At 38.5% G+C, this 26,758-nt stretch overlaps 1 protein-coding gene and 2 non-coding genes across 6 annotated transcripts in view; 2 read left to right on the forward strand and 1 right to left on the reverse strand.

Moving 5' to 3' along the window:
• LOC124165377 (organic cation transporter protein-like) overlaps nt 1–13,619 on the forward strand; it is a 217,037-nt gene extending 203,418 nt beyond the window's left edge. For all 4 annotated transcript variants that reach the window (XM_046542759.1, XM_046542757.1, XM_046542761.1 and 1 more), the window contains exons 5-12: nt 1,262–1,373; nt 2,510–2,678; nt 4,185–4,314; nt 4,535–4,745; nt 5,234–5,362; nt 6,222–6,412; nt 8,730–8,866; nt 12,828–13,619. In XM_046542759.1, the coding sequence (XP_046398715.1) occupies nt 1,262–1,373; nt 2,510–2,678; nt 4,185–4,314; nt 4,535–4,745; nt 5,234–5,362; nt 6,222–6,412; nt 8,730–8,866; nt 12,828–12,903 (1,155 nt within the window). In that variant the 3' untranslated portion in view covers nt 12,904–13,619. The remainder of the gene's footprint in view (nt 1–1,261; nt 1,374–2,509; nt 2,679–4,184; nt 4,315–4,534; nt 4,746–5,233; nt 5,363–6,221; nt 6,413–8,729; nt 8,867–12,827) is intronic.
• Nucleotides 13,620–21,273: 7,654 nt separating this feature from the next.
• Nucleotides 21,274–21,355, forward strand: Trnas-aga. The gene has a single exon. It is a non-coding gene; the product is annotated as a tRNA-Ser (tRNA).
• Nucleotides 21,356–26,338: 4,983 nt separating this feature from the next.
• Nucleotides 26,339–26,411, reverse strand: Trnat-ugu. Its single transcript has one exon. It is a non-coding gene; the product is annotated as a tRNA-Thr (tRNA).
• Between the last annotated feature and the right edge of the window lie 347 nt (nt 26,412–26,758).

The raw sequence follows: 26,758 nt of genomic DNA on the forward strand, positions 1-26,758 counted from the left end.
GTTTACATGGGGAACTTTTTTAAAACTGTGATAGCACATACATATGTACTTACTTTTTATGCAAAAAAAAAGGTGTTTTCATGCATTTTTTTTAATCCTAAGCTATATTCTATTCACTTTATGTTTGTGGGTGAGCTTTCATGAGAGCCCGGATACTCTCCGAAGGCTTCACTGATGGGGTAAAGGTAGTACCTAGAGAGAGAGAGGAGCAGTAAATATAACGTTGCCAAATATACAAAGCCACCCTAGTTTGTCATGGAAAATGTGAGAGCCATGGATGGTGAGAGGTATTTTGGCCCCGGTGCCAAGACCAAATACCTATTCGTTTGGAAGGTGTTGATGATCAGTGGCGCAGCGAGGTGGGGTTTTGAGGTTAAAGCCCCCCGAGAGCTCATAAGTTTTTAAGTTAAATCTATTTTAGTTAATTGCATTATTATGACTCATAAAATAGTGTGAGGATTAATTAAATATGTATCCCTCAGAAGGCCGTAAAACTCACCATTTATCTTAATTTTTTTTCTGGCGGAGGGCCCCCGCACTTTCCACTTACCCTGGCAGGTATGCCATACACCCAGGCCCTCCAGTATTATTTGCACCCGTAACCCCCCCTAGCCTTAATTCTTAGCCGCGCCCCTGTGAGGATAATCCTTTCACCGAAGCCCATGACATTGTCACTGCTGAGTGAGGCATCTTTGGTGAAAGGCATACTTAGAGACATGCAAGGAGAATGCATGAGGTTTCGCAACACTGCTCTACGAGTAAATTCACGATGTTAACACAACGGAGGTCTGAGAGCAACTGACTGAGGTCACGCCTACTGTCTGCTGATTGGTCAAGGGATAGTCACGTGATGAGAAACTTTCCCTCCCCTCACGCCCACTTGCTTTGGCCACACCAGCTCACCCACAAAGATAAAATGAACGGAGAATAGTGATGCAAATTTCTGCAGAAATATGAAAATGTATTTGAAAAATAACAATAATGACATTGTTTAAGATATTAACTGTATATTGTATTTTTCAATGGATCATAGAAATTAAAAAGGAATTTAAATATTTATCATATGTCTGCCTTGTTTCCTTAAAATGTCCAACAATTTAAAATTCTGATCTAGTCACCCTAGTTTAACATGATATTTAAGGTATAAAAATATTTATAATGGATATAAAAGGCAAAAAATATAACTATCGTAGAGTTATTACATGAATATTTACATATCAACTGAATAATATTTGTTCATTACCTTATTGCTTTTCAACAGATTACATTTGGCATAATATTGGCTGCAACACCTTGGCTAGAACTGTATTTCCTCATCCGGTTTCTCCTGGGATTTGTTTCAGTCAGTGTTGTATTTAGCGGCTTTGTCATATGTAAGTCAATTAATATTCATTTAAAGGACCATCAGATGCATTTTCTAGAAGGTTACCATTCTGGTTTTGGGCCCTCAGATCTTGTTCATATTTATCTCCCTTACTTTACTTAAGTTTCAAGAGCTATACATTTTTTTGTTAGCACATCATGAAAAGTACCTAAAATAACACAAGTGATTTCACAAGGTGATTGAATATATATTGTTATTTCTACTTTGAAATATGTATTGTAAATTATGCTCCAGAAAAGTTTTATGAGTTGGGTTTGGTGCAAAATATTTTGGTACTGATTTTTTTTTGCCTCATCTCCGACTTCAGGTCTGAACTCAGGTATTGGTCGAATTTTGAACAGAATACCTAACTGAACCAGCCCATCCCTATGGAAAAAACTATTTTTTAAATAAAGTGTACACTGAGGAAGATCTGTGGGATAGTTATTTTCTTCTGTGGCTTAACTAAGAATATGCTTTGGGGGAGATGGGATGGCCTGGGGTAGCAATATTTTGAAATATTGGCATCAATTTAAAAAATATTTTGTAATTTAAAGCATTTTTGCATTTTAACCTAGAAGGACCAGAAACCCCTTGGCTATGGGGGAAATTTTTGGAAAAATGGCATGCCTGGATATACATTTTACATCATTGTGTTGCTCAAAATTTTAATTTAAGCAGATGCAGTTATTAGATTTCAAAACTAGGCAATATTTTTTTAAATTTATATTTCTCTGATGCTTTGGGGGGATCTATCCCCTCATACCCCCCTCCCCACATAGAAACGCCGCAGATTTTCGTAGTTATCTCTCATATTTAAAAAAAATTATGTTTTGTATTATCAAGATACTCCTTAACATTAAAAATACTCTCAGGCTATAAGTTTTGGAATTCCATGTTGAACTCTAGAAAAACTTTGAAAATTCAAATGATGAAATGAATCATGTGTCAGTGTCTTATGAACTGACCCTCATCAAGGACAGAATGAGTTCAACTTATTATAAATTATTCTATTCAAATTTCACTTAGGTCAATTGATATCTGCTGGCTCAAAAATGTCTATGTGAGGTAGCTCAGCACGGAACAGAGAAACAAATGAAGTCACGAAAATCATACATTCCCAAATAATTTTCGTATCTTTTCAAGGCATGGAGATTGTTGGAGGAAAGTGGAGGACCATATCTGGTGTATCATACCTTTTTCCTGTTCCTCTCAGTTACATCACAATTGCTGGCATTTGTTATGTGGTGCGAGGATGGCAGTGGCAACAGCTAGCTATTACTCTTCCAGCAGTTTTACTTCTAAGCCTATGGTGGTAAGTAATTCACAATCAATTTTAATGGTTCCTAAAAATTACATAAATCTTAGACAAGTTTTGGATGATTACCATTTTTTGAAATATTGGCATCAATTTAAAAAATATTTTGTAATGTAAAACATTTTTGCATTTTAAACTAGAAGGACCAGGGTTGATAATCTACCTAGAAGGACCATTTCTCATCATTTTGACGAGTATTCACAATTCAATTATAGGTATTTTTTTGCATAAACCAAGTGATCAATTCCTTTAGCGGTGCACTTATCCCCATTTTCAAGCATAGGGAATCAATTTATAACTATTTTCAATGCAATACCCTACTGTACACCCACACTAAAACAAACTGAGAACAAAATGGAAATTTGTAACAAAAATTTAACAAGGCTTTCAAAGAATACTTGTATCTGCGGGCAAAATTTGCAAGAATATTATAGCAGGGAGTAATACAACTACAGTTCATTTTATAAGATTAGCACAGAAGATCCATGCAGTACATTTGTATGTACAAGGGTTAGCTATGAGAGGGTGGAACAGGGGCGCAGCTAGGAATTAAGGCTAGGGGATTTTAGGCGCAAAACACTGGGGTATCTGAGGTTGTGGAATACCCGCCAGGGTAAACAGGAGGTGAGGGGGCTCTCCCCTAGAAAATTTTTCATATCAATGGTTCAAAATAGTGAGTTTTGCAGCCTTCTGAGGGATATTTTATTAATATTTACAGTATTCTATCAGTAATATTAATCCAATTAAGTGAAATGGATTAAACTTCAAAATTTCTCTAAGCTCTGGGGGGGGAGGGGGGGTTTATCCCCCAAAACCCCCCTTCGCTGCGTCACTGGGGTGGAATAGTCACTGTTTTGAAGAAAGATATGTCATTGCTCAATCCAAGATAAGTCTTTGAGAGTTCCTCCATCCTATTTGGGGGAATAGCTTTACAAAGGGTGACACTCCATCCTCAACATCAGTAATAGACAAAATTTTCTCATTTGACTTAGAAAATCTTCACACACAGTGGCGCTGACTCCATGGGGCCTGAGGGAGCCCGAGCCCCCTCAAAAATTCGTTATGGGTTAGAGAAAAAAATGTGTCAGGCTTGTCGATTTTCCCCGGAGTGTCTAGATACCGAGATTAAAGTTATCACGGATCTAATGTTGATCATATGACTCTTCTAAAATGCTTAAAAAACTTAAAACTCAACACTTATAAAATTTCCCGGGGCAAGATCCCTGGTTTGGGCCCCCCCAATATTTTTCCTAAGTCGGCACCCCTGTTCACACAGTATGACCATCACTCCTTCTTTTGAATTGAAATATTCTTGTAAGCAGCAATCAACCAGTTCAAAAGGGTTTATGAAAATATTTTGTCACTACTAGTCCCTTAGCTTCTCACTGCTCAGTGGCCAATGATTTCAGCAAATATTTCATTCTTTGCATTCAAATTTTAAAGAATATTAAAAGTTAATAAATTTATGGCAGAAAATACATATCGTTGATATCTTTTCCTCAGGATAGTTCCAGAATCCCCCCAATGGCTCCTGGCTATGGGAAGGATAAATGAAGTCCTGGCAATCTTGAAAGAAGCCACTGATGTCAACGGAAGACCTCCTCCACTACCAGCGGATAAATTCCTTGCTCAGGTAAGGATTATGAAGAATATTGACTTCCATCAATAGATCCATTGTTCTTTTATTCAGGACTTCAAAAATTAACAAGCACATGTACCATTAGACACTTCACTTGGGGCTTCTAAGGGCTTAACTTGAGTGGAAAATGTAATGATAATGAATGCAGTCTTGCCCAGTTCAAAGCATGAAGTAATTGACTTATTTTAACTCATAGTAATCTTCCTCGTTTCAGGCCCATGCACAGTCACCACCTTCAGCAGAGAGATCTCGTGATGAAGAAGCACCTAAACTTGGTTTTCTGGATCTTTTTCGTACTCCAAATATTCGGAAGAACTCCCTTCTCCTATATGTCATCTGGTTTGTCTTGTACTTTGTGTACTATGGATTGGTCCTGAATTTGAGCAACATTGGGGGGAATATATATGTGAACACAGTGCTCTCAGGTTAGTAAATCAGAAGAAACACCGGAGATTACATGAACTAAATAAAAAATATAATTCAACTAAAATTGAATTTTTATTGATTACCTGATTTCAGCCTATGAGCAGAATTTTCAAAGCATAAAATTTCGACTTATTAAGACATCATCTCCTCTCAGATTACAATGTGTATGATCTCAGGTCCTATTTAAAAGTTCTGTTTAACTCTCCATAAAAAGATATACGTCACCTAAATTAAGCGCATCATGAGTACCTACTTCAGTAAATTTCCAATCTCATGAGGTCTCTTTAACTATGGTCCCAGTTCACCGTGCCTAAAGAATTATGTGTTCCTTGAATTTTTTGGAGGAGGAACAGGTAGAGACAGCACAAGTGCTCTCAGGGACAAAGAGAGCAGAGGGGAAGAATAGTATTATTAGTGTAAACCATTACTTGGAGCATGTTTGTGTGAATGATTTACAACATAAAATTCTTTTCTTTCAAAATTTTAGGAGCAGTAGAACTTCCAGCAATTGCAATCTGCATTCTATTCCTGTTACGGATGGGACGAAGATGGCCTTTATGTTTGTCATTGCTAGGAAGTGGAGTTGCTTGCCTCTGCACTCTCACAGTACCCCTAGGTGAGGAGAATTCAACAAGACTCTTCCCAAGTACATATTGAATTGAGCAAACCCAAAATTAAAATTTGGTGCATGCTCTAGAAATTTTTTGTTCGACTTATGAATTGTCTCATGACTATCAGCCCTGTCAATAGCCGCTTCATGTAAGGAACAAAATAACAATTACCTTTGCAAATTTAATAAAATATGTATTTATGTAATAATATAGCACAGTCATGCAATATCCTCATTCAATTTCAATTTTAATCATTGAAACTATTGCATTGATGGAATTCAAATGTTGTCCCACAACTTGATTTCCTTTGGTTTTAAATACATAATTACAATACATTACAAAAAATCATTCCATGCACTTCCATCCTCTTGTCCATACTTACTGCTTCACCAAAACTCTAAAATTACTCATCATCAGTAGCTTAGCTAGGAATATGCTTTGGGGAAGGGGGACGGAGGGGCCTCGGGTGGCCAACCTCCCCCCAGGCAATTGTGCAGGAAAATTTTTTGAAAAAATGACTCATCTCAATGACTCAAATGACTTACTGCCATGATATTAATAAATGATCTTTAACTTAAAGCAGATGGAGTTTTTATATGTCAAAACTAGACAATAGTTTTAAATATTTTTTTTTATTTCTCAGATGTTTTGGGGGATCTTTCCCCTCATCCCCCTCCCCCCCCCCCCCAATAGTTACGCCACTGCTCATCGTTAAAGAAGATAATTTAGAAATATCTTTAATTTCATCAAGGGCTGCCCTTCCCCTTAGAAATAAAAACATTTTCTACCTCCTGAATAAGTTGCATAAAAAACAAGGGATATTTTAAAATTATATTTTTAAAATCTTTTTATGTTTTACAACAGGAAGAGCTGATCTGGAGTGGGTAACAATCACAATGGCCATGGCGGGCAAATTCTCCATTTCTGCTTCAAATGCAATGCTTCCAGTGTTTACAGCTGAACTGTTCCCAACAGTTGTGAGAAATCTTGGTGTCGGATCATCAAATATACCAGCAGGAGTGGCGCTGATGCTGGTCCCCTACTTGTGGGGCTTGGTAAGTGTAACTTTACCAGTAGATACAGGGCTAAATGCTTTTCCTCCATAAGCATATTTAAACTGAATACATAGGTAAAAGAAGGAAATATAGATGGGAAGAAGGTACATATAAAATAACCAAAGAGAAGGCCTTGGGCAGGAGGAGGTGGAGACGACTGTAGTGTTTGGGACCTGCCAAGGAGCAGAGAACCAGTTGATGACAATGGCATAGCAAAGGGGATTTTGAGGGATAAGCCCCCCTCCCAGATCAGAGAAATTTTAAAATTTAATCAATTTTACTTAATTGGATAAATATTACTTATAGAATTGTGTAAGGACTAATAAAATATCCCCCAGAAATCAGTAAAAGTCACCATTTTGAACCATATATCTTAAAATTTTCTGGGGTAGGCCAACCAAACCTCCAGTATTCCATACCCCCCAGTATTAGTTGCACCCATTAACCCCCCCCCCCCCCCAGCCTCAATTCTTAGCTGCGCACCTGGTTGATTATATGTAAACAGTACAAATCCAAAAATCAGAATCCAAAAATCCTATCCAAATCCTTAGAGGGAGAAAATGGAAATTTGGTTGGATTGATTTTGTTAATCACTATCATGTTTCAATATTTTCTTTTGGCAGCCATCCTTTATATGCATATCCCTATGTGCTGCCCCCAATGAGAATTCACTGGTACTATGTTGTGATGGTAGTTCCTCCTCGGGATGGCATCAGCACGTTTAACTTAGTTTGCGTGGAAGATTTGAAATGTGAAGGCTGAAGTAACCAAAAAAGATGGAAAGGCATCTTTGATATGATCATGCATAGAAAGCAGCGTCAAGAAAATATATATTGAGGGTCCTCGTTCAACATTATGTAGTGGAATAAGTCATTGCAGCAATAAATCCACAAAATTGCTGCAAATAATCCACTAAGAAAAAATAGTATGTATCCCTACGGATATTTACAGCATGTAGGAAAACTTATTTAGGCCATACTGACAGATATACAAAAAAGATATACTACCTTTGTACCTGTGGCCTGACCAATGAGTGAATTTATCTGTAGGTATTGGCTAACCATCCATGAACAGAGCCCAAAAAAAATACTGTTTACAAAAACAATTGTTAAAGATCTTTAAAGATCATCTCAAGAAGAAAACTGATACTTTTCAGGGTTGATTCCAGAAAATAATTAAAAAGGTACGGTACTTTTTCACACAATTTAGTTGTTTACTGTGGATTTTCACAAAGTTAAGCCTGAAACCATCGGGTTTATTGAAAATGCCAGTACAGCAAAGAAGGCTAAACTCTACCAGACCTTGAGTATAAAATTCAGAGTGACATCTTTAAATAGTTACTTAAATTGTGTGAAAAAGTATGATACCTTTTAATTGTTTACAATGGATTTTCACAAAGTTAAGCCTGAAGCCATCGAGTTTAATTCAAGAACTAGAGTAAGAGCATAGATACTTTTGATAGGGAAGAGTCACCTCTGGTATATGGAGGATATTGCTCCATGGGAGTACTTATGTATAGGACACAGGTCAGAGAGCCAATGACTCCATGCCTAATGTTGCTGTTGCTGTTATTTAGATTTTAGATGGTCTCACTTTTCCCTGAGTGCCATCTACTGACAGTGGCATTGTTATCAACCTTCCAGCAGGTCCCATCAGATGCTTCTAACTATGCTGCCCACATCCCTGAACTATGATCATTATGGAACCTATTCCCATGTAGTACAATGGTGTACTATATAGCATTAGAAATGTATAGGGCTCCATGCCATGCTGATGATTTGTATGATGATATTTTAAGCATGCCAATTGTGTGATGGTGTATCCACAGCATGCAGAAAAAAGCTGGATTTTCTAAAAGAAAAAAAAAGCCTCACTGGCAAAAACTGAGCAAAAGAGTTTGCACCAATTGGTGGAATTGATTACTTAAATAGTAGTATTTTCCGTTTAAATTTAGAAATTAGCGGAGTAATTCAATTAATATCATTATTTTACCCTCACAAATTTTGAAATTTTATTTCAGGAAAGATACAATGCATTTTTTTTGATTTCATAAGTGGCCTATATCATTATTACATATGTCATTTTTAACCCTGCAGCTACTACATTGCATGAAGAATTGGCAAATGCAATTTGAAATCAAGTAAATAATATTTTATCTCTCTCAATAATAACCACAGGCATTCTTGCAAATATGTACTAGTATCTCAAAATGTCACTTGCTAATACTAGCATGGACCTTCCATAATCATCGTCTTATTTCAATGTTAATGTGAATGACCTTAGATGTTTACATAGTATTTTCTTTCATTCTTCTCAGTCTCAGATGGATGCGCATTTACCGATGGGTACACTGGGTGCATTGGGAGTGATTGGTGGCTTGTGTGTACTTCTCCTGCCTGAGACTGCAAATCGCCGAATGCCCCAAACAATAGAAGAGGGAGAAGAAATGGCAAGGTGAGGAAAACGGTTTTACTCATGTTCCGTAAGATTACATACATTTCAAACCACATTTGCAATTACAGTGGAACTTGGATAATTCGAAAATCAAGGGACCAGTTAAAAACTTCAAAATATCCAAAAATTCTAATTAAAGAAGTCCTTAAAAAATTGTTCCAATACAATAAAATTCATATTTCCAGTCAAAACTCTATATTAAATTGACACTCTAGAAATATAAATATGTACTTTGATTAACACCAATTACCTAGATTAAAGTAATCTTAAAATAGGAATATTTATTTCAACAAACTACGCAGTAAAGTATAGTAACATTTTTATTCTAACCTTAAAATGTCCTCAGAAAAATCTGAACTGCTGTGCACTACCAACTTAACTCGAAATTGTATAAGTTTAGACAAGATGTCATAGCTTAATACACTGCTCACTAATATTCATATAATAATTTACTGCAGTATTATAACCAAAGAGATTAAAAGCATTAAATATGTACTTCATTTACTAATAGAATATTTAAACCTTAATTTGACAAACCAAAAATTCGAATTATCCAAAATAAAATTCGAATTATCCATGATTTTTTTAGCATTGTTTGAATACAAAATGCTAGGGACCATGAGAAATATTCGCATTAAAGAATATTTTGAATTATAGAAGTTCAAATTATCCAGGTTCCACAGTATGTACAGTACACTCCCGATTTTCCACTAATGATGGGGAGAGACAGCACGAATAATCAGAAAACACGGATAATCTAAACTTTCTCTTAAATGTCTTGTAATGTTCATAATTTACATAAAACAAACAATATATTATTATTTGTGCAGTTATTCTGTTATTTAAGAGTGCTTCCCGGACTCATTGAGAGCTTTCTTCGCCAGTTTGCGATCTTTTTAGCGGCGATAACATGGTTGTACTCATATTATTAATGCTCCATGTAAGGCCTGGTTTCGAAAACCACACATCCGTGGCTGTGTGATCACGAATATAGAAAAGTGGTTTGCATGAATGCTTCAAAACTACTGCTTGACAATGGAAACTACACTGTCAGGCACCACACCATGTAGTCGCATCTCGCACAAGTTGGCCAGGTCGCAACTGCTGCCGTGTATCCGTGATCAAGGAGCGCGGTCGCGCGTACGAGGCTTGGAAAACAGGAACAAATATCCCTCAGAAAGCTGTAAAACTCATCATTTTCAACGATTCATCTTAAAATTCCGCAATTTATTAATCTCGCACCAACCTCTTATCCTGGTGGGCATACCGTACCCCCACACGCCCTAGTATTAGTTGCACCTAACTTCCCCCCCCCCCCCCAGCCTTAATTGCTAGCTGCGCCCCTGGTACAAACTATGCATTAGCTAGGGATGAGGGGGTATTGGAGGAAGGGGAAAGTTGAGTTGTGCTTGAAGTTTGTCCAGCATTTTACTTGAGAATGATGCCTCAGTATTGAAATGTGTCGCATCATTAAAAAATCTCTGTGAAAATAACACAGGTTGTTTTTATTCATTCAGCATGGATTTTCACAAAATGAAAGCTGAATCAATCCATTTCATTTTTTTATAATTTGGTGAAATAAAAAATTCATTGGTGAGCTATTGTGAAGAATATCATCTATTCAATTTTTCCAGAAATAAATGGGGGACAACCCCTACTTAATCCATCACATGGCGGTTTCCTATTTTTTTATTGCCCAAATTGAAAGATTATTACTCCTGGAGTACGTATTTTACACTTTTAGATTTTTAAATGGGGATATCTATTTTTCGCTATTAAATGAAAAGTGAAAAAATTTCAAGCGCACGAAAACGCGATTGCTAAGTATGAATGCCGGGAAAAGCCCGTGTGACATCATTCTGGTTCCGGCTACCGCTGTGTGGGGCCACCTTGGTGAGAGGCTATGAGCGCCGATACAATGCAGGCTGCTAGAAGGTTGCAGAGTACTCTGCTAGCAGGTAGCGCTTGGGTCAAATAAGGATTATTAATTCCCTATCAAACGAAGGAACTTTCTGACCTTAGGCAATTTTAATAGGTGATTATTAAGAGATGTTTCCCTGAGCTCTGTGCCTCATGCATGCATTGGTAATCTCAGACGATGTAAAACTCCTTTCTACTCTTATAGCATTAAGGTCCCTGTGGCGTCATGTGGAGTGGCATCGCATGGGCACCAGTCCGGCCTTTTTAAAATAAGGTTAAACTTGACCATTAACATTCATCTAAACTGGGATTTCTAAAACCAAATAATTTGTATATTATTAATACACTAATGGTGGGTAAGCAATCGCAATCAATGCCTTTCGTTTTCTTTGATGAAGGAAACTATGTACCCTATTCGTGATCTCATTAACCACATTTGGTTCTTTGTCAAGTGCTTCATTTTATTGCTTCAAAGTCAAAAACTATTAATAGTTTTATTATAGCATATTGTGAAAGCTATTTAAATTAACACATCAAGACGTCTTGCAAGCGATTGGATCCATAACCTAATCATGTTTTACGTCTTCACTGCTCATGAAAAGTTTTCAAACAAGGTTTTGCACAAGTTATTTTGTTACTGATTCTTTTTGGCTTTGGTTCACATTTGGGTTCTAGGCTCAAGGTCCATAAGAACTGAAAACAGAGGAACTGAACAAACCAAACTCTAATATTTTTTGCAAATGGGAAAATAAGTGTTGAAGAACCCATATTTTTAAGACAAAGGAATAGTCATAATGATATGTGATTGAAATGCATAAGGGGAACTATGAGAGCCAAGTATAAATAATGCATGCCCATTGTATATAATTTTGTGAGCTTGCATGAATCATTTGTGGGGTAGGAAAATCAATGTTTTCACATCAAATATGAAAATCATCAATATACAAAATCAAGTTATTGTAGCATGTTCATTATTGATGGAGACTGATTGTATTTGATACACCCAAAATTTCTACCAAATCTAATCTATTAATAGAAGCCATCACCTGTCTACCTTTGCACATCTGTTACGTTAATTTCAGACTCCACTGACCTAATGATCTTATGGACATAAGGATTTAAGGCTTCAAGAGCAATCGAATTGATTTCTTGTAGAAAAACATGGGTAAATTCTTGAGTATCGTTCACATTCCAATCTGATTGTGGAGAAATTTCACTTCCTCTAAATTTCACTTTAGCCATACCTAAGGATACTTCAGCCAGAAAAGGAGGTGAAATGACACCACATTGCATGAAGCATGTATTAAACCAGAAAACCGACCCAATTATTATAAAACTACGATGCTACAAAGCCAAAATCTAGTCACAAACAAGCCAATGCAAAATTGGTCATTTATTTTTAAACTGATCAACTATCGGTAGATATAAGTTATCTAATTGTGCCCCATCATACATCTGGAATTGAATCATTTACATGACACTCTTCTGCAAATATCGTCTATTAGAATTTACGGGAGAAGGAAATTTAAAGGTCCATGTGCCTATGAATTAATTAACACCTTGTAATAAAACCCTTTCACTGCCAGTGGGCTGATATATCGACCCTGGTTGGATGCCAAAGGCTGTTTTATTGGCCTACCTTTTCACAATTTAATAGTGGCATTGTTATATATTCCTTTGTAAAAATTATATTTCATCACTAAATTTATTCCTTGGTTCCATAGTTTTCAGCACTAATATATCTCCAGCGTTGGGAGAACTGTAGAGTTATTAAGTGAATTTGAGTACTAGAAATAATTTAAAATATAAAATCTTTCAAACTTCCCGATAAAGAAAGCCTTGGAAGTCTTTGCATATTCCACTCATTATGGACAGGCAGTTAAAGAGTTAGGCTATGATGTGGAAATGGAGTAACTAAAAAATTTAAACAGAAATATCATGAACAAATATAAATTGATATCTTATGTCAAGAAATTCATTAAAATTTAACCCATATATGCATATGCTTTAAAATAAAATCACTGTCTTTTATATTTTTCAGGTCAGCTAAAGAAAAGAAGAAGGAGGCTGCAGAGAGCCAAAGAGCCCAGCAACCAACAACTGCGACCATTACTTAAATCAAGTTTTAATCACTAGGAGGCTCGTTCCTTCTAAAAGGAAGAGAATATATGTAAATCAAGGGCATCACCAAAAGCAATTCAATAACCTAGAGGTTTAGGTTGTGATGGAATTGGCAACCAAGAGCAGTATTATTAAGAACAAGTTGACCAGCATTCCATTGAAGCTCATTAAGTTCATAAATGATAAGTCCATGGCAAATGGTACTCATTATTTAACTCTTAACCCGATTAAATTTTACTAATTATTGTGCTTCAATTATAGATTGATGGAATCATCAATGAAAAAGTATGTACTTATGAATATTTAATGTTGCTGTTGTTCAGATCATCCAAAACTAAAGAACACGTATGTAACATAATGGCACTGCCCTGGAAAGAAAACCCTTAGAATTAAGAGTCATTCATTTTTTTCAGATGTATCCTCTTCATTTCATATCATATAACTTTCACACCAAGAATAATATCTGTATACCTCTACAGTCTTCCGTAGATGATATTTCAAGCCTGGAAATGCTTTTTCAGCCCAAGAATACTCATTAAAAAATTGTTTCACAAGTGTAAATAACCACAACCCATGATTACAATGGGCAAGGGATCAGCATTTCCTCTAGCACCACACTAATCTCTTCATTTACGTTTGATGAAGTAGACCAATGGATAATTGGGAGCTGTACAAAGAAGAACTATCCTTACAATATATGTGAAGCCTCATATTTTAAAAATAATTCCTTCCTCTGTGATATAAAACTTCTTCAAACAATTCAAGTGTTTTTCTCTGCTAATGTTGGGATCTATTATTTGACATTTGGTCATCCAAGTCTAGCGGTTTCTCAAGATTTTTTTATTTATAAATGTATTTGTACAGTTGTGATATGTTATAATTAAATGAATAAAATTATAAAAATATGAATCTCTGCCTTTTATATCACCCCAATCAGCAGTTTATCCACCGTTTATTGATGCGAGGGAACTATTTTGAAGGCCCGCCATGATGCACTAATATCAGTTATATCGAACAGGTATCAAAGGGCAATGAATCAGCAACCTTGAGGGGCCCAGATGTGAGAGTCAGAGCACATGGTGAAAAATGGACCAAAAAGTGACTGCGGCAACAAGTGCTTTTAAACCTGAAGTCAGCTGTGTAAGCACCTAGTTTTCAATAAATGTCTCTGTCCCATTTGCATTTGTTTTTATTGTGCCATAAGGTCACCACACTTATATTCTATATAAACTATTACAGGGAAATAATTATATTCTGCTGAGCTTTATTTGGTAATGAGATAAAATTTTATTTCAAATAGTGCTTTAAAACAAAGATAAAATATGGACTCATATACTTTTGTGAACATGAGGATAAAATTAGGGGTAAATCTTCCTTGTTGGCATGTTATGAGTGAGATCACACTGGCTCTACTGATATTCCAATTGAATGAGGATTTTGTGGATCAAGGGTGGTGTGGGTAGACTCCAGGGGACTTAAATTTCATTTGAAATTTAGTGCCTTTTATAATATAAAAGCACTATGGTGGGTCAGACTTTACTATATCCCCACACGATTACAAATTGACTATTTTTCTTCATTTTGCAGCTGTTGCTATTAAACAAAATTAGAAGTTGGAGACATAAAAATTAGTATGTCTATAAATGAGATAATGTGTACAAGTATATAATTGAGAACCTATGTGCAATGGCTGGAAGTTTAGAACATTTGCCTGCATCCCAGATGAAAGTTTCCGTCAGTGATCCGTCCTCAGGGCCAGATAAGCGGTAAGCTAAGTACAAGGCCACGTAGGGTACCAAGCAAGAGAGCATGCCTTAGCGCTCAGTCCAATGTTCAGTACTAATCAAACAAGGAAATTAAAGAGATTGAGGGGGTGAGGACTTTTGTTCGCTTACACTAGAAAAATGTCTAGAACCAGCCCTGTCCGTCATCTCTCGCTTTTCTTCCTGCTGAAGTCACAACTCTAGTTTCGAGGTACCATGCAAGCCACCATCAGGGTGTGGCACGGAATGATTCCACACTAGGCATGCAGCCCTCATCCTAGCCTTAATCAGAAATGCGCTCGCCTGCAGGACACAGGTTAAGCACACAGTACAACGACACGTGGTCAGACCTGAAACTGGGAGAGTGCTAAAGACACAAACATGCTATTACCTATGCAAATAACACTACTACCTAGTTGTAAGAAACAAAAATTTAGCATAGTTAGTGATTTATCCACGCCAAGAAATGCATGCAGATATATTGTCAATTATAGCAATTAATAACTATATATGCAGAGACTATTTCATCTAATCCGAGTCAAGCTATCCTAAAGCTAAACTATCACAGGTATTATGATCCCATATTGTGAATGGAATAAAACGATATCTTAAATCCATCGCTTCTGCAAAGATACGGTAAAATATGCGGTAAAGCCGCGCATATTGGTAATGTGTAATATTTTGAGCCTGACGCATGAACGGCGGGGAAATTCACATGAAATTCCATGAGAGAAAATGTCTTCTTAATTACAATTCAACTTCCATGAATTTACTAAGTGCCTCGGATAAATGGGATTGCTGTTTAATGGGAGAAAGTGTACTTGTCTCGAAGATTCCCATTTATCCTGAATGTAATATCTTCGTAATACTCTCCACTAACTCATTTAGCGGTAATGTGTAATATTTCGAGTCTGTCGCGTGAAAGGTGGTGAAATTTACATGAATTTCCATGAGCAACAAATTGTATTCTTAGTTACAAATCAACGTGCGTGAATTTACGGTGTGCAACGGATGAATGGGACACCTGTTGAATGGGGCAAAGTGTACTGTTACCGTTGCTTCTCATTTATCCGGAATGTAACATCTACGTAATACTTTCCCCTAACTCATTTAGCTGTTGTGAGTAACATTTCGAGACTGCCGCGTGAACAGCGGTGAAATTTACAAGAATTGCCAGGAAAAAAAGTCTTCTTGGGCACAATTCAACTTTCATGACTTTACGGAGTGCTTCGGATAAATGGAACCGCTGTTGAATGGGGCGGAGTGTACTTGTCCCTATGTTTCCCATTTATCCGGAATGTAATATCTACATAATACTTTCCCCTAACTCATTTAGGTATCTCACTTCCCCCATCCACCCTACCCTAGCGCAACCCCCCTCCACATCCTCCCCCCCACCCCTCGTTCACCCCCCACCACTTCCCTCATCCCCCTTCCCCTGCTTCGCCCCAAACGCCCCCATCCCGGCCACTTAAAAAGTCAATTGACATGGCACAGGGTCGGGGGTGGGGGGCCAGGAAGGGAGTTTACACAGAGCGCTGGGTGTCCCAGGAGACTGGTTAGGGCGGAGCGGTTGGGCTCGCGCGACTCCGAGCGCGGGTGTTGACGGGAAGGGGCCTTCAGAGGATGTGGAATGGGGCTGTTTGAATGGCGTGGGGCTAGGTCGTTCGATATCTCGCTTGCTTCACGTTCGATTAATTTATTTACCAACAAGTTACAAAGATAGGTCAATTCGTTAAAACACGAGTTTGAGCCGGTCCATCATTCCTGCTCGACCTATCATTTTCGCGACGAATTAAGGCCCGTTTAGAGAAAAATAATTAAGAATAAATTTAAATTAGTACTAAAAGAAAAATTAGCTTCACAGCTCTAAAGTTGACCCTCATGGAGCACGCCCTTGTCAGCATTCTCCTGTTTCTATAATTTAAATGTTTTATCTCAGTATTTTCTCAGAAGTTTGAAAAGGCGAAAGTTGATATAGGGAACGGCAATGGTTACGTCCGCATAAGAATATAAGAATTGAAAGGAACTGAGGGAGAATAAGGTTATGAGAGCTGTATAGGATTGCCAACTCGTGGATTCAAGATTGGCCGGAAGAATTTAATCGCTCATTGTATGTCAGTTATTTCGAACGAAAGTTGTCTTCGTATCCAATTCCACCGTAGGCAGTGGTGTAGCTAGGATTTTGAAATTGTGGAGGGGGGGGTTTACCGGAGATTTCAAATTTTGGGGTTTTTGATGTTGAAAACGTGATTTTTAGGACTCAAAAACAGTGACTCTGTACCAGTGGTTATTATAAGTTATTTATTGAGGCCATCTTACTTTTTTGGCGCCTCTTTTGTGACCCGAAAAACCCCTTTCCCCCATGGCTACCCCACTGACCGTAGGTATTAAGTATCTCAATCAACTTTTCATATCATTTAAAACCAGGTTTAATAACCGGGCATGTATTTTAGCTTTCGTTAAGTACCTGAGAATCATAATGTCAGCCAGGAGCCGATTAAATTCGTTGTTTTTGGGGACAGCAGAAGGTTTATTACTATCTGCAGTGCTTGGTGGTGTACAATACTTCTCCACGATAATGATTATTGAGGTGTGATATGCGTAGACAAGAGTCTTAAGATTTTCATCAATAGTTTTAAAACATTATTAATTAAACTTTTGGAATAAAAACTTTTACTGGAGAGCTAGAAATACCCTGCGAGGACAAAACCCCGCCGCTACCTAGGTCAAACAGACTCAATTGGTGAATAAAATAGGGTAAAATGGATGGCAGTGCGATATTTTAACTACTTTTACGAGTTAAAAGATTGTACGTATTAGAATACTTATGGACAATAAGGCTGATAAGTGCTGGATCCTGCTGCGTTGTGTGATAGGCTTCGACGTTCAGAGCGATTAAAAACAGAATTGTTACGGTGTAGCATAGTGGATAGCAACTGGGAGCCGCAATATATGTCCAGGTCCGAAATAAACGGTTAAATAAATAAAATATTTAAAATAAAATCACGCGCATAAAAATTTTACTATTTCAAAAGATATTAAGAACTCATTTTAATGGTACTGAGAAGCCACCTTGAAATTTGTTGTTTACATTTATTCTTTAGTGTCAGCACCTACAACGAGTTGTCCATCAGGGAGTGATAGCTTCTTATATTATTCGTATTTAAAAACAATATATATTCTTGAATTATTAATTTCTGAAAGAGTATGATGTTATTCCTGGAAAAATCAGTGAAATCTTTATCAGTGTGACCCGATATTTTCGACGATAACCATTGTTATTTAGATGGTAGAATTTGGAATTAATATCATGTTTAATGTTTATCGTGCCAGCCATAAATACCCCGATATCATGAAATCCAGTTGCTTTACTGAAGTACCTAATAAATACCTATGTTACGCAGCTATGTTAGATCAACCATTCTCAAAGAAATAAAAATAGATCCCAGAGGAAAAAGTTTACGTTGACAAAGGGTACTGGTATGGTAACATCCGAAGTGGCATTGAAAGAACTGCAGGAGGGTTAGGATATGAGAGCCGTATAGGACTGCCAACTCGTGCTCACAAGAGTGGCCGGAAGGAGTTAATCGATGTTCATACGTCATAGGAAGAGCCTTCGTGAAAATGTTGCACAGCACAGTGTGCATTCTAACACGTACGCAAAAAGTTGCATGTTAAAGAACGACCACATATCCAAACCAATGATTGGAAAACAAATGAAAAACAATACTTGCTTCTCAGTAGTAAAAAATATCGGGATATTTGTAGCTCAAACGAAATCCCCTGGAAATCACCTTTGTAAAAGTCTAAAATAAAAAAAAATACCAGGATAATAATTAATCGTACCATCCCCGCGCTATGTTGAACGTTTAAAAGTAGCGGCGATAATTATAGCAACAAATGTTGAATAGAATCTCGTAAAAACGAATCCTGCATTTATGAATAACATTTAATTTTTAAAAGATATGAAAAGTCGTTTGTAGATACTGATACTTAACACCTAAGGTGGAATTGGATTCCCCAGCTACTGTCGTTCGAAATAATTGACATACAAAGAGCGATTAAATCCTTCCGGCCAATCTTGAATGACGAGTTGGCAATCCTATACAGCTCTCATATCCTTACTCTCCCGCAGTCTTTCAGTTCCACTGCGGATGCAACCATTGCCATTCCCTTTGTCAACGGTCGCCTTTCTTTCCCCTGCATACTATGGTGACCTCAAATAAAAATTAAATAAAAGATATTTAAAAAACGCGATTTTCCATAAAAAAAAGCTTTGAGAGTGTTTATACCCAAAACCCCGCCTCGCATCGCCACTGGCTTATTATGCCTCTGAAGACCTAGTGTAAGAATTCACTGTCATTTGGCTCTCATCGGTACTGAAAATTTCAAGCCGATCCGACAATGGGAAGTGAGTTACAAACCAATGTGGAACATGCATAATTTTTTAAAATACTGGAATAAGAAGGTCCCTACCTCAAATGTACTCGGCGATAATATCACGGATGAATAATATTTTTTAACTGAGATATGAGTCTTTAAAAATTACTCTTCACAGGCTGCTTGAAAACACTACGTCATCGGAGCGCACGCGCATGACGTCACGGCACGGTATTCACTTATGACAAATGGAGAAAATGGATAGATAATAATTGGTCGATTTAGATGCTCAAACGCAAATTTGGCGAAAATAATTACCACATTTAACCTCAGCGTCCAGATTTAGAATATGTTGGGTCGCTAAGGCGTTGTTGAAACAAAGAAAAAGGAATGTTTGGGACATTTGGAAAGACTTACATTAAAAATAAGTTGATTGCATTAACAACCAGATATAAATTGGTTTCAAATAAGGATTCTTGCCCTTTACGTTGTATAAATATGTAATTTGTCTAATTACACGCAAGGTTCCAGCGATTGGAACAAACAAACAAGTTAAAATAACCAGGTCACGTATTTGAGTTTTATATAAGTACCTGGAAATCATGATTTCTGCCAGGAGTGGATCAATTTCGTAGTTTTTGGGGAGGGGAGGCCTTCATTACTATCCGCAGCGCTTGGTGACATGAAATACTTCGCGATATTGTCATTTGAGGTCTGATTTGTGTAGACAAGAAGCTCTTAGATTTTCATAAATTATTTTAAAATATCATTTGAAAGGCTGTTAGAATAAAATCTTTTATTTGAGAACCATTTTAAAGATTATCATCTTCTCAATTTTTCTTGAATTTACAGGGGGTTCGCCCCCACCTCCTATCCCCTGCCGCCCGCCCTAAATCCGCCACTGAAATCAGCACAGCGTAAACTATGTCACACTTTATATAAAATATAGTTAGAATAGAGTATGATACCAAAGTATTTGCGGCCAACGCGATAAACAATAATCATAATTGTAAATCTTCTGAGTAACCTCTAAAACATAGCCCATAATGTAAAAAAATACGATTATTTATTTTAATTAGATTAATTCCTTTTAAAAAATAAAGGCTTGGACCCTAAAAATAAGTCCGACACATCAAATTACAATTAGGTAGATTATAAAACTATCACGTACCTAAACAATCTTTTCCAGGTAAAAGATGCCGAATTCGCCGTTAAAAATTTAACGGTCGACTTCAATCAATTTCTGCGAGGAAAGGCGATGAATTGGCAAATGCACAAAGTTAAATAGCACCAGACACGAATACGGACGATTGCTTACCGCGGTTCATATTGCGGTCTCGGCAGACAATTTTTTCTTTGTGGAGCTTGGTAGCCTAGAGGGTGAAGCTGAACGTAGGCTCTCAGACTCATATCTCAAGGTAAGCATTTGGACACCCCAAACGTAAATCCTCGTAGTTGAAAGAAGGCCAGCGAAAAGAACCGCCCGGTATCCTTATTGAGAAAAGTTGCCTACGCCTTAATATGGGACGAGCTCTATCCTCACATATGCAAAACCAGCCTCTGAGTTAAATTCATGAGTGAATGACATAGGTACGAAGGTAGGTGATGCTTGTATTGTTACCAAGTGCTGGAAAATACCATTAATTATTATCAGTCACACTCATTTTTAGCACTAGAATAACCACTGAACTAGTTGACATTTATGTATACACCAAAGATAAAATGACACCTGAAGTCATTTGCGCGGTGAGGGAAAGGTAGGTAAGGAAGGGTTGTCATGAAAGAATGGCGCGGTTTTGTACGTGGTTTAAATTACATTAAAATCACTTACAGTTTAAGTAGGTATTTTTATTTTTAGAATTTGCCGTCTCAAACAGTTTTTCTAATAAATTAATTTCAATTTGTGCGCCCTTAGTCGCTCGACAAGAGAGAAACCTGGCGTCAGCGTTTGCATTCTCTTGACGAAAGGCCAAGTGGACCACGGCTGAACGTCCCATATGGCGGACGGAGTGTTCGTCTTAAAATGCCCTCCTCAAAGAATTCAAGCAGGTATCCGATATTGAGAGAAAAATCTCCGCCGTCGCCGGGATTAGAATCCGGACCAAATTGGTGGGAAACCAACACACTAGCCTCTTCACTAACCCAATTCATCGAATCCAGTTAGGCGATCTTGCGCTTACCCAATACTAGAATTACAGAATGCATCGTCACATCAAAGATGCAGTCGTGGCCGAGTGGTTAAGGCGTCTGACTAGAAATCAGATTCCCTCTGGGAGCGTAGGTTCGAATCCTACCGACTGCGGACTTTTTGCTGACCTCGATGGCGCGGGGGTGGGGGGCAGAGGGGGTAGGACAAAGTCCTTGCCTGCTAATCCAGGGGTCGCGGGTTCGAATGCCGCCTGGGTGGATTTTCCCCATCCAGGGCGTGGATATATGTGCGTTTCCATCAATTTTATTGTAAGAAAGGACTGTATTCTCCTAAATTCTGTTGATAAATAAAGACGTAACAATTATAATAACTGGATTAGTGCTGATGCACCCTATTGGGCAAAGGTTTGGTTCACGGGGAAATTGTGCTGTTATAATTAGTTTTTTAAGAATAATATTTTTTCGGCTTGAGGAAACAGGTACAAATAATTTTTTGCACGATCAAAAACAATAAATATACTTGAAAAAACAAATGAAAAATTGGGAGACCAAAAGTTTTCACAAAGTAGAAACAATATTATTTGGGACCTAATGTTTTGCCCTGCTAAGCCTTTCGAAGCTTGTCACCCGGAGCAATGTTTTAGTTTAATTTAGTGATCGGATACATGGAATGGCGTTATTTATTTATTTACATTTATTATTATTATGCTTAGCAATTTCTGAAGGTGATGAAATAATTGTTAGGGGATTTTCAAGGATGCCGACTTACAAAAAGTATTACGGGGGCCCAAACCGGGGATCTTGCCCCGGGAAATTTTATAAGCAGCGAGTTTTATGTTTTTTAAGCATTTTAGAAGAGTCCTATGATCAACATTAGAACCCTGACAACTCGAATCTCGATATCTGGACACTCCGAGGAAAATCGACAAGCCTAACACATTTTTTCCTCACACCCATGACGAATTTTTGAGGGGGCTCGAGCCCCCTCAGGCCCTATGGAGTCGGCGCCACTGAGGGCTTTCATCAATGCTGTTTTACGCCAATTAATTGTAAATTGCGTCACCCAATGATATTTTATGCTTAAACAAATCCGAAAAATATAATTTTCGTGACGAAGCATCACTCCATGCCGCGGCCATGCCATTGCGTTTTAATTATTAAACTAATTCAGACGACGGGGTTTAATTTGTTCTATATTTTTTCCATTTCTTGGGGGAGGGGATTGTGCCCTTTTTCTCCCCTTACGGACACATTTATGAGGCACCATGTCGTCCCACCCCACTCTTTGGAGCCATTCGCCCCGTGAGGATCAGACGAAGTGAAGTGGCACACTCTTTCATCGAGGGCGTCAATTGGTCACAATCTCTGGTCTCCTCATGCTACTACGATTGTCCGGCTATCCATTGATCCCTCTCGTGCCAGAATGCTAGCGGAAGGGTGGGTTGGGGCTGGACCACAGAGTCCCCTCAGCAAAGCGCAATCAGAAAAGGTCGCTGCGGCTGAGGGAATCGGTTTCACGAAGATTAATCGGAATGGATTTTATGCTACGTTCGTCAGAGGCTTAGCGAGGCGGGTTTTGGAGGAGATAACCCTCCCCCACCCCCCAGAGCTCAGAGAAATTTTTAACTTTAATCCATTTTACGTAATTGGATTGATATTACTTTTAGAATAGAGTAAGGATAAATAAAATATCCCTCATAAAGCCGTAAAACTCACCATTTTGAACTATTTATCTTAAAAATTTCCGGAGGAGTGCCCCGCACCTCCTGCTTACCCAGGCGGTTACTCCATACCCCCCTATTCCCCGGTATTAGTTGCGCCTAAAACCCCCACTAGCGTTTTTCATAGCGTCAAAGTCAATTTCCTATAAAAAAGGATCCCCGATTCCCCCGGGAAGGAGGGCCCCATGGTGAGCACCAGCCGAGGGCCCCCAATCACTCCAGACCGACCCTGGCTTGAAGTGTTTGCTGGGGATATTGAATTGTTCACAGATTGGTGAGACTGATTTTATTTTCCAAAACTTAGCGTAAATTCAAGTATAATCTCTACCGCACCCACCTTATCTTAAGTCTCACATTCCTCGTTCGCGATGCTTTACAAAATCGCATAACCCTGGTTTTCTTGTGATTAATCCTCATCCCATTCTCCCCGCAACGCTCGTATAACGCATCCGATAGAGCCTGAAACCTCCTCGCAGACTGGCTTATCAATGCCTGATCATCCGCGAATCTCACTCATTTGAACATCATTCCTCCCACTTTTACTCCGCCGGGTCCGATAGAAATGATAAATTAAGAGAGATATTTGGCCGAAGGGATTTCGGGTATGAGGGTGTGGAAATTCACTTTTCCTCCGAAAATTAAAGGTCTTTCGTAAATGCTAGGTGGAACTTCGTTTTATATTCTTTTTATTTGTTAATGGTTAGTTCCCAAACACTCCCCTCTTCACGCATGTTGTGGCGGCTTGCGCGGTGGTATGTAGATGTAGATGAATTTCCTGCGGCTCAAGTTTCTACGTTTTACAGGATCACAGATTCTCTCATGTGGTACACTTTGATTTTGCTCCAGCCTTAACAATTTTTTTTCAACCTCCACTATACTCCTTTACAACCTCCAACCTCTACTGCTTTCCCAACACACCCTACTAATACGGCTTAAGGAAGCCTCATTATCCTGGCCTTCATTATCCGCTACGCCTGGCGACTCCAACTCCTCCAATCTCCAACAGCAGTTTTCTCTCGTCCTCCACCACTCCAACGGATTAAGCCATGACCTTCTTTCGTGAGTCTTAAGCTCAAAGTAAAAATGCAAAAGAGTGCTCGAGATGTCTACTCAGTAACTAAAAGCTAAAGTCAATATCGGCAACCAAACTTCAGTTAGGAATGGGAAATGGAAATAGTTAGCAAATAAAATACTTATAAATTGATCTACTACAAATATGTCCTAGGGCCGTATTTTTTCAAGCTCCTATGGGCCATGAACAGAAGACAAAATAATTGATTAAAAATTATATCATTGGTAAATATTACACACACTTTTGGTGTCCTTTCGACATGATGGCTTCGGCGATTGAGGAATTAGTCGTGCCTGTGGACAACCTTTACTTTACCTGCTTCATAGGATGTAGCCGCGCCAATGAATTTCAATGAATTTTGTCTCCGTCTTGAAGCTCATCGCCCGTTTGAAGACGCTTCCCCCCCAGCCACATCTTCATTTTAACGGAAAGATGGAAGTTACACGGCACTAGGTTGGCATTGCAGGGCGGGTGATCGAAAATGTAGGAATAGAAGGATCAACAACTTTGCTATTTCCACCAGTGGCGCAGCGAGGGGGGGTTTTGGGGGATAAACCCCCCCCCCCCCAGAGCTCAGAGAAATTTTTTATTTTAATTCATTATACATAATTGGATTGATATTACTGATAGAATAGCGTAAGGATTAATAAAATAGCCCTCAGAAAGCCGTAAAAATCACCATTTTGAACCAATTATCTTAAAATTCCGCAATTTATTGATCTCGCACCTACCGCTTATCCTGGTGGGTATTCCATACCCCCACACACACCGGTATTAGTTGCACCTAAACCCCCCCAAGCCTTAATTTCTAGCTGCGCCCCTGATTTCCAAATAGTAATTTATTGAGACCGACCATGTTTTCGTTACAGAGTAACATTATCAAGGTGAAAAATGCAGGTAAATTGGCAGAATAAATAGCAGAAGGTTGGGTAGGGTAATTTCCGGGAGCCGTTGGTTAGGGGGAGGTAGGGGTTGGGTTTGGAGTTAGGTTAGGCGTCATCTTACCGTATCCTTCATCGGCAGGCGTTAGCCTAACCTAACTCCAAACCCAATCCCCACCTCCTCCTAACCAACGGCTCCCGGAAATAACCCTACCCAACCTTCTGCTATATATGTTGTCAATTTACCTGCATTTTTCACCTTGATAATGTTACTCTGTAACGAAAACATGGTCGGTCTCAATAAATTACTATGTGGAAATAGCAAAGTTGTTAATCCTTCTATTCCTGCGATTATGGATTTCCACCAAGTTACGCCCGCTACTATTAATTTGATTGAAAATGTCTCATTGAAACTGCTCAAGGAACAGTTGGGCTGCATCAGCGCTGAGATGGAGCCATTCGGCGAGTTTTCTGGCTGTCGCTCCGCAGTGCGCACTTAGCGGGAGAATCAATTGAGGCAGTGTAACTAATGAGATTGCCACAAACCTAAAACTAACAACTTACGGTTAGAAATGACTTGAGCGTTTGGTACGGAGGACACGCAGTTGGCCTTTCCGCGCAGTACCCGCCTGTCGCTTGTGTGGTGTTTTTATCGGAGGCTACCGGAGGTTGAAAAAATACGACCCTCGTACACAAATAAATAAAAACAATGAAAATCCTAACATTTCTCCTTCTTCGTGAGTACAAAATGTAATAGAAATTAATTAACGGCATTAAAATTCAATGCAATCGTCGTAGTCAGCCAATCACGCCCAAACCCATCATATGATTTCTTAATTTGCCATTTTAATCTTGGGCGCAAGCGCAGAAACGTTAATCGCTCTTTTTTATTACCAATCTAAACGATACTTAACCTAGCGAGATTTCTAGCGTGATCGCTGACACCCAGGCCGGTATGATTATTCTAAAAATTGGTCCAATAATACTACTATTGGTACTTGATTCCTAGTTAGGTCAAGCCTTTTAAGTTTGTATATTCGCTAATATTGTGATAGGTGATGGTTTTCTTATAGTAGATAATCTGAGTGTATGGCTCACACCAGAACTAATTGCAAAACAGGAGGATCATCGTGGGATCATTCGTAGGATGCAGCTACCCTATAGGACTCGAGCTGTCATTTCATTCATTTAGAATAAAAAAGAAACTAACACTTTCCTGTGGTCCTTGGAAACCATCCGAAATGTAGACTGAATTTAAAGCTTCGGAAAAACGTTCGTGGGATAGTTTCTTAAAATCAAAAATAACGCATGGCTACCTTTTCTTACGTGCTTGACTTCAGGCTGTGACAGTGAATTTTTAATTATAATTTCGCTCTCGAGTATAAAAAACCATGTAGGGGAGAACATTTTACCAATGAGATATTCATGTTGAAGAATTGCCAAGAAACGTCGCATAAAAAAGATGCCTCCAGAGAGATTTGAACTCTCGACCCCTGGTTTACAAGACCAGTGCTCTAACCCCTGAGCTATGGAGGCTCATGCATGAAATCTGAAAGTCAAAAAATCACAAACGAGAGTATGCCGCGTGGTAGGTATCGCGGTTTTTGACCCAACGTTTCGTGACCGACTGCTGGTCACTTCTTCAAGGAAATGGTGGCGGTGGTTGGCGCTGCAGACTTTTTATCTCCAGTGGGAGAGAGAGGGTGAGGAGTAAGGACTGGAGGGGGGTGATGGAGAAATCTCGTGTCTTTCATCTTCTTAAGGTAGTCCTCTTTGTTTATAATGGGGAAGAAGTTAGCAGCAGTCGGTCACTAAACATCGAGGTAAAATCCAATATACCATGCGGCACACACCCGTATATAGCTCTTTCATCATCATGAGTG

This window comes from Ischnura elegans, chromosome 9 (genome assembly GCF_921293095.1).
Source record: "Ischnura elegans chromosome 9, ioIscEleg1.1, whole genome shotgun sequence".
NCBI classification, from domain to species: domain Eukaryota; kingdom Metazoa; phylum Arthropoda; class Insecta; order Odonata; family Coenagrionidae; genus Ischnura; species Ischnura elegans.